Genomic DNA, 8,734 nt, shown 5'->3' with positions numbered 1-8,734 from the left:
TCTGTGTATTCACTGCACTGTGTACACAACTTGTAATTGACATGTTATTAAGAATGAGCACGAGCCCAAAGTTGCTCTTGTGCATGGGTTCTTTGTTTGTCTGAATCACATTTGATAATCTTTACGGTGAACGTTAGTATAAGGCATCGCTAAGTCTCACTTTATTATGGATAAAGTATGCCTAACCCCCCCTAATGGATATCAGATTGTGGGCTATTATGTGCATTTTGTCTTTGCCTTTGCAATTTCACGGTGGGTTTTTTTTTTAATACACGTAAAAATGAATAATAAGAGGCAGACTATAGTGCGTTGTATTGTGGAGGCTGGTGTAGTCCCTCCTTATGTAAATATTCCTATATTTGTTTGAATCGAAAAAGAGCTCCACAAGATGAAATCTGATCCCGCAAACAAAATGTCAGACCAGGTACATCTTAAAACCAATCAGCGGGTGATTTCTACTGGTGTTTACCGTCGTTCTCCCGCTATAAACCAATCACAGCCAAGTCACGAGCCACCAGTTTCCGCACTGTTGGCCTATGCCTCTATTAAGAAGGTGGGATTTTACGCTTGGTCTGTCTTCTGATTGGTTCGCTCTGCTCTGCCATCCTTCCTCACTCAGGATCTGCTGCTCCACCTAACGGGAAGCAACGTCGGCTTAATCTTTCATTGAGAGGAAAAAAAGGTGAAAGGCGAGACGAAAACGTCAGAAAATTGTCTTCGGTGAGTCACTTGCAATTTTAGAAATGGTTCCAGCGGCAACTTACAATTTTATTCGTCAAAAAAAAGCATCGTTATTTTAACCCCCTGGACCCAGTGACGGAGCTTTCTGTCATAAGACTGAAGCAGGAGGAGGGACGGAGGTAGCATCTCGTACAGAGAGATGGAGGCCTTCATCTACAATCTAATAGAAACAGCTAGCTAGCTAGCTAGTTACACCCCTGTTTTTCTTAAACTTGATAGTTTAGCAGTTGCAGTTATTTTAGTTGTAGAGTTATATCCGGTTAAAACTTGATAGCTTTGCCGCATGTATAATTTATATTCTGGAGTCACATTTCTCAGCCATCGTAAGTTAGTTTCTTAATTTCTGAAACCCTGAACTTCAGTCTCAGCTCAGTAGACCTACTCTGTTATTTGAGCCGTTCTCTTTTATAAACTAAGCACAGTGTATAGACAGTATTATCCGGAGAGCAGAGCATGGTACTCCCAGTGTCATGTGAGAATAGGGTCTGTCTTCGGGTAAAATTCTCCATTGCGCCTGCTACCTCACTGTCACACTTGATGGTTTACTGCGACACTTAACATAAAGAACAGAATAAGAAGGTTGTTTAACAGAAGGCATGGTGTTTTGGTCTTAGCATTTTCTCATTTAAAAACCTCTGGTGGTCCCTTGTTTTTCCCTCCCAACAGCCTTTAGCCACAATGATCCACAGCTTGTTCCTAATTAACGCTTCAGGGGATATTTTCCTGGAGAAGCACTGGAAAAGTGTGGTCAGCCGCTCCGTGTGCGACTACTTCTTTGAGGCCCAGGAGCGAGCTACTGAGCCAGAGAATGTCCCACCAGTTATCCCCACGCCTCATCACTACCTTATCAGTGTGCTCAGGCATCACATCTACTTTGTGGCGGTCATCCAGAGTGAGGTCCCGCCGCTCTTTGTCATCGAGTTCCTGCACAGAGTCGTAGACACCTTTCAGGTTGTTCCTCCCCTCTCATGTATGTTTCTGTCTACTTTTATCATTATTTGTAGTTGACTAAAAGTGCATATCCTGCTTATGTGCTTTGTTCTCAGGACTATTTTGGAGTGTGTACAGAGGCGGCCATCAAGGACAATGTGGTAGTGGTCTATGAACTACTGGAGGAGATGCTGGATAACGGGTTTCCTCTGGCCACAGAGTCCAACATTCTTAAAGAGCTCATTAAGCCTCCTACCATCCTCCGCACCATGGTCAACACCATCACAGGTCTTTAAGTCTTTTATTTGTGCTTTTTTTACTTCCTGATTTCAGGCAACATTAATGCTTTGTTCATACACAGCTGAGACTTCTTTCAGTAACAATTACAGTTCATCTAAATGGCACTGAATGAATTCAATTGACAGTGTGAGCCATGGATATTACAGCAGCTGTTTGACTCTGTGTGCATGATCCTATACTGTTGTTAATTTCTGCTTCCAGGCAGCACCAATGTGGGTGAACAGCTCCCTACAGGCCAGCTGTCTGTAGTCCCCTGGCGGCGCACTGGGGTCAAGTACACAAACAATGAAGCTTATTTCGACGTGGTGGAGGAGATCGATGCGATCATCGATAAATCTGGTATTTCTTTTCAACTGTTTGTTGTGAAACATGTCACTGTTTGCTTGCATTATAATGCATGGGACACATAGTAATTATTAATCCGCATTTAATCGGAAAGGCAGTACCTCCATAGTGTAGTAGTTTGCACATTTGCTTAACAAGTGAAAGATCTCTGGTTCATTCCTTTTGGGGCTGCATCAGGATGGGTGTAAAATCTCTGCCAAATCACACACGCAGAGCTACCTGCTGTGGTGACCCCTTGTGAATCAGGAAGAACCTGAAAGGAGTTTCTAGTCAATCAGTCAAAAAATAAAGAAAATGGCCAATACAATACATAAAATGTCAGCTTTACAACACAATTATTTGTACTTGCCTTCTCTTCTAACACGTTTTTTGCTTTCTATTGTTGTTTCTAATCAACTCCACCCCCATAGGCTCCACCATCACAGCAGAAATACAGGGAGTCATCGATGCCTGCGTTAAATTGACGGGCATGCCTGATCTCACTCTCTCATTCATGGTGAGTTTCTTTTTTTTTCACAAACTCTATATTGTTATATTTTAAGCCTGTGAACTCTCCAGACAAATAACAGATGATTACAAATGGTCATAACTGTATAGCAAGCAGGGGGTTCTCCAAGGTGCAGCTTGGAAACATTTAAATCAGTGTGCTGTACATTACAATTAATATTCACAGTAAAAGTCAAACATACAGTAACATTTACTTCCAAATATGTCATACCCACACTGTGCACATTTTGGACCCGAGTACTGAGAGGAGCTCAGCTGCCAGAGAATGTATTTATTTTCTTTTATACCGCAGCATGCAGGGAGCTGATTTTTCCAGAGTATCTGCACTTTGCTTCAGTTTTGATGATAAAACTTCCTGATAAAAGCTTCCTGTAATATGCAAGTAGGGCTGCACGAGTAATCACATTTTAATCTTGATTACAATTTTGGCTTCCCACAATTGGGAGTAAAAACACAGCTGTCCAAAAATGTGTGCTCTGCCAAAAGAACACAAAGCCAAAGCAAATCAAGCTCTCCAAAAATCACTGCCTGACGATTTGCCTACATGAGCCCGTCATAGCTATTTCCTGCACCACGCCATGTGACATTTCCTCGACTAGTCTGGAGAAGTAAATGCATGTTACAGTGATGTTAACAAGAGCAAATTGTTTGTGCCGAAAGCTGACATCGTTACCATGCACTTATTTTTTTCTCATTATGTGATGGCATATTTATTTCTTTAGTTATACTCTATTTTGGGCAAAACCTTTTTTAGTACAAAGTCAAAAATTTAATCGTGCAGTTCTCCAATGCAAGACAGAAACACACTTCAGTAATCAAGCTCAAGTGATCAGCTTCTCTCTCTCTCCCCCTGCACTGCCTCTTTCTTCCTGTCTCTTTGTTCTTTCTGACTCTTGCCTGGAGGTCCTTGTTGAAGTCTCTAGCAAGAGTTTGTGATCATGATGTGGTTTTTGTTATCCTTTAGAACAGGAAAAAAATGAAACTAAAGAGGTCAAGAAAAAACATGCCCCATGAGGGCAACTGAAACGCTCTCTGAGACTTTGACGTCTGCTGACTCGAGGTTTGCTTCTCAGAGAGGCAACCATCCAGATGTGGTAGTTCACTGTGCAGCAGATAAGACTGATTTTATAGGTAGATTATGTGGTAGAAGGTAGAAATATGTTGAAAGAAATAGGCTTTGATATGTGGAGGATCATTCCATTATGGATTTAATAAAAACAACGATGTGGACATTTGATTATTTCATTGCAACAATCTGATCGATATTATGACTGGACCTCTATTGGACTTTAAAACAACAGTCAACCTGTCTGTTTATAGCGTAGCTCTGCTATCACAGCACAGCCAGTTTTGACTAGAGGAAAGATCAGTGTAAGTCAGACTAACTGAGTTTTTGTTTTAGATTACTCTCCTGCCTACTTTATTTACAAGGTTTAATTGTTGCATCCAACAGTTATGGTGTCCAACAGTTTGAAATATTCAGTGCAAATTCCTTTGAAGTGTGTCTAATCTGAACATCCACAAAAATTTACAGTGAAACTTGCTGACGAAAATCCCACGTTTCATGCAGTAACATCACAACTGTGTAAAGTGTTGCTGGAATAAGTGCTGTGTATTCTTACAGGGTACACTGGGTAAATACCAAAAAGAAATGGAAAGATATTAAAAGTATTTTAATGTTTTTGAAACTTCACCACTAATCTTCCTGACCCACTGCATTTCTTTCGCAGAATCCACGGCTGCTGGATGATGTCAGTTTCCACCCATGTGTTCGGTTCAAGCGCTGGGAAGCCGAGCGGATCCTCTCCTTCATCCCACCCGATGGAAACTTCCGGTTGCTCTCCTACCACGTCAGCTCTCAGAAGTTAGTACTTTGCTGTGACACAGGCAACATACAACCGTTCATTTTCTAGTTCAGAATCCTGCTTTGGTTTGTGGAATCTGTCTTACTTTCCTGTTCACCAGAGAGGGGTGTTGCAGCCCCAGCCAGTGATAGATGGACAAAACTATTAACTAGAGTCGGTGTCCTAAAATATGAATAATTAGTTTAACTGGCTAGTAGCAACATTTAATCCCATAGTTGACTCATTACATATATCTAATCAGGATATAAACAGAGATGCTAATCGATAAAGTAGGATTCCACTGTCTAATAGCTGATGTTGTTTTATCACCTTCAGTTTGGTAGCCATCCCAGTGTACGTGAAACACAACATCACCTTCCGGGAGGGAAGTTCCCAGGGGCGTTTTGATTTGACCCTGGGCCCCAAACAGACAATGGGCAAGGCCGTGGAGTCGGTCCTAGTCAGCAGCCAGCTGCCCCGGGGCGTCCTCAATGCCAACCTGAACCCCTCCCAGGGAACATACACCTTTGACCCAGTCACAAAGGTAACTTTGCAGCAATCTTTATATCACAAAAACACAGATGAAGTGTAAATAATAGAATGAATAAATATATAAACCCAAATTATCTGAATATGTTTAAGAGACAAAATATTTAATTCTGTCATCTTGGTGCATTTTTTTTTTTTCTTTTTAAACCAGTTGTTGACATGGGATGTTGGCAAGATCAACCCACAGAAGCTTCCCAGTCTGAAGGGCACCATGAGCCTGCAGGCTGGAGCATCCAAACCTGATGAGAACCCCACCATCAATATTCAGTTCAAGATCCAACAGATGGCCATCTCAGGTACACACACACCACCTGAACCTCATGTTCATGTACATGTGACTGTTGCCTTTCAAGAATTCCTTCATTTCTTATTTGTGATCCTCTCTCTTCTTGCACTTAGTGACCAAGCTGAACATTGAATGAGATTCACAATTTCACTGTAATAGTGAAAATGAGCTCCACTTTGCCTTTTAAACCACAGAAAAGTTAATTCAACCCCCACACAGTTAGGCTCAGTCTGGTCAGCTGACAACCACCTGACAGTCCCATTGTAGGGGAACAGTGAGATGGTGACCACTAGATGGCGCTACACCCATAAATAAACCTCCTTGCATGACACCAGGAAATAGATTTTATTTTCAGTGAAGTATAAAACAACCATCTTAGTTTTTCAAGTTTCACCAAGGGTTGACACGTTTATGAAAATATGATGTTTTACAGTGTGACACAGAATGCAACGGTAATACTAAACTCGGAGCAAACAAAGCCTTTGGAGCTTTAGGAATCTCTTGTTGAAATCTCTGTAGAGGTTTTAGTTGAAACATCTCTAGAAGAGCCCTCCACCATCAAGCCAGATAGTTAACCCTGGTATTTGTTCTGTTCCAGTAACACATAAGTCTAATAAATTCTTGATGTTTTTCTCTCCTTCATCAGGACTGAAAGTGAATCGGCTGGACATGTATGGTGAGAAGTATAAACCTTTCAAAGGCATCAAGTACATGACCAAGGCTGGTAAGTTCCAGGTCCGGACTTAAAGACTGCTTCTCTGTGACAACCGGACTGAGCCACCATGAGACTAAGGGGTGATGTGATGGGAAAGAGGAGTTGGTACATTCCTTGTGCTTATGCATTTACCCATGAAGGCTTACCAATACAAACTGGAGGCTCCTTGTAGCAGTTCTGAGTGGACTATTACACATAGACATGAAACCTCTGTTGTAGAACTTTGCCTAAATCAGGCAAGTTTGAAGCAAGTGTCCTAAAACATTTCCAACACTGTCCTTGCTGAACTCAGACAAACCACACTAACCCAATAAAGATTTGTCCATATAATACACCGTTTACAGGATTTTCACTGACGGTGTTAACAAACCAAATCCACGTATTTAGATAAGGCTGGATTACTGGATAAACGGACCCTAGAGTATATTAAAAGAGAGCTTCTACACAAAGAAATTAGAATTAATTATGAAGTAGTGACCTGTACATTATGCCAGGAATCTACGATTCTAGGTTCAGATGACTCTGCAAGGTAAATGGTATTGTTTGACAGTGCTGTAGCACATTTAAGCAGTTAAATTCAAATGAAATGGCACGGACCTACAATAACGGTTTGAGTCCCAAAGAGTCCCAAAGAGTTGTTACTGCCAGTGAAAATCCACACTATACTTCTTATCCTGCTGTCCAGGTTTTCTTTTTTTTTCCCCCAGCACCCTGGGCCTTCTTTTTTCTGTTTATTCTGTTCTTTGTTTCTTCTTTGCTGCAGTTTGATGATATTGTCTGCAACACTGGAGTCAGCATGCTGATGTATTAGACGTGTCTCTGAAACGGTCCTCAATCTTTGAAGTTTTTTGTTTGTTTGTTTGTTTGTTTGCAAATAAGAACGATACAGTGACATTTTTTTTTGTTTTTGTTTTTTTTAGCTATTTATTGCCAGAAAGCCACGCATCTTCACCTCTTTTTATTCAGCTGTAATTGTGATTAATTACAGAATGTTGTCATTAAATTTCTTGGAAAATAAGGTTGATCCTGACAGTTTGGTGCTTAACCCTATGGTCCAAATGCTCCATAAAGGTTATCTCAGCCTTTATAGTATGATGTGCATTTTTGTTTTAAGTTTGTCTTTGCATACATTGTATAAACATAAGATTATGATTGTCGCCATGGAAACTGGTGAGCTGGATGAATCAAGAGTGTAATAAAGTGATGCATCTGTGCCTCAGGGTCTCGGCTGGAATCAGCCCACCATCACATTGTGGTCTCATAAAGCTGGCTTGGAGAGTCATGGTTGCTACAGATACAGTTTGGTGTTATCAGCTCAGAGTAGAACGAAAACAAAAGTGTGTTAAGATATAACAGCGCGGTACCTCAGAAGAAATGCTTTGTGTTTACAGCAAAATGTTTGTGTTTCTTACACAGCCTCCAATGGAGTGTAAAAACGGTGAAAAAAAAATAAAGAATTTGATGTGTTATAACCGAGCAATAACACTGATTACTCAATGTGTATAATGTGGTGTTTTCCACATATGATATTGTGTTACAAGAGTCAAACTGTCCTTTGAAGTTATGATTACATCCATCAATGAAGCAATTGGTTTAAGGTTGTCTGTTTGCTTGTACGTGTGCGATTACTGGAGCTATTATGAGCAACCCTATATGAAATTGTTCACAGAGGAGGGGCTTAGCCCAGGATGATTGGCAGCCAAAAACAGATGCCAGTTTCTGTATTCAGTGGCTTCACTTATATAGAACAAGCAAATAACATTTGGCATCATATCTTCAAAGTAAATTAAGAGAAATTAGAAGACACTGGCTTAATGTCACAAGCTAATACAGATTCACACATCCTTCTGGATCCAGGAACTCTTACATTAAATAAAATTTAATGCATTGTTTGTAGGGAATATCAAGTTTTTTGGTGAAGGATTGCAGTCTTGGAGTCCAGTTTTTTTATGACAAAGTGAAATTAAAAAAATAAATGAAAGATTCTCTTGACTGCATATACAGAAAATGCGTCCAGTTTTGAAGTTAACCAACATTAAATGTTGCACAATACACCCAGCGTAACTATCAGACATGCTCAGCTGTAGGTGAGTTGTGGATGTAGGTTTCTAAAATATGTAAATATTTAAAAACACATTTCCATTTAAGCAAAGATAGGAGTGCCAATTTGTTAGATAAGATGGCAATGTTTTGTTGATCAGAAATTACTGATAAGTAATGATAAGTCCTGTTTTTTTTCTAAATGGGATTAAAGTATTGTTGGGGTTTTTCATGATGTCAAAACATCTGGTTTGAAACACACTAACTGCTTCTCAAGATCTTATATAAAACATCATTTTTAAAGGTAAGACTCATTGGATTATCTTATGGTGACTTCCACTTCCAGATGTGTGACATCAGCCCTGTGTCTTTGCTCCATCTGGCTGGACTCCAGTCCATAATTTACTTGAACCCCTCCAAAAGACAATCTACTACCTTTTCCTCCCTCCCTCCCCCCCCCTATCGACCAGACTGAGC

At 40.4% G+C, this 8,734-nt stretch overlaps 1 protein-coding gene across 2 annotated transcripts; it reads left to right on the top strand.

Moving 5' to 3' along the window:
- Positions 1–522: 522 nt before the first annotated feature.
- ap3m2 (adaptor related protein complex 3 subunit mu 2) lies at positions 523–7,709 on the top strand. Of its 2 annotated transcripts, none has more exons than XM_040050044.1 (9): positions 523–720; positions 1,408–1,692; positions 1,788–1,959; positions 2,173–2,310; positions 2,727–2,812; positions 4,554–4,687; positions 5,004–5,211; positions 5,368–5,512; positions 6,149–7,709. In XM_040050044.1, the coding sequence occupies exons 2-9, from the start codon at positions 1,420–1,422 to the stop codon at positions 6,247–6,249; spliced, it is 1,257 nt and encodes a 418-aa protein (XP_039905978.1). In that variant the 5' UTR covers positions 523–720; positions 1,408–1,419; the 3' UTR covers positions 6,250–7,709. The 2 variants fall into 2 exon arrangements, with proteins under 2 accessions (XP_039905978.1, XP_039905979.1); XM_040050045.1 differs by lacking the exon at positions 523–720 and adding an exon at positions 727–1,064.
- The last annotated feature ends 1,025 nt before the right edge of the window (positions 7,710–8,734 follow it).

This window comes from Simochromis diagramma, unplaced genomic scaffold, assembly GCF_900408965.1.
Source record: "Simochromis diagramma unplaced genomic scaffold, fSimDia1.1 OVJJ01000159.1, whole genome shotgun sequence".
NCBI lineage: Eukaryota > Metazoa > Chordata > Actinopteri > Cichliformes > Cichlidae > Simochromis > Simochromis diagramma.
Note: the sequence above shows the minus strand (reverse complement) of the source record. Positions and strands in the feature narration are given on the sequence as shown.

What these genes read in the sequence shown, in the direction of transcription:
- ap3m2 (XM_040050044.1), top strand. Translation starts at nt 1,420, where the DNA reads ATGATCCACAGCTTGTTCCTAATTAACGCTTCAGGGGATATTTTCCTG. An exon ending in TGCGATCATCGATAAATCTG is followed by an intron (nt 2,311 to 2,726) that starts GTATTTCTTTTC and finishes CCACCCCCATAG; the next exon opens with GCTCCACCATCACAGCAGAA. An exon ending in CCTTTGACCCAGTCACAAAG is followed by an intron (nt 5,212 to 5,367) that starts GTAACTTTGCAG and finishes TTTTTAAACCAG; the next exon opens with TTGTTGACATGGGATGTTGG.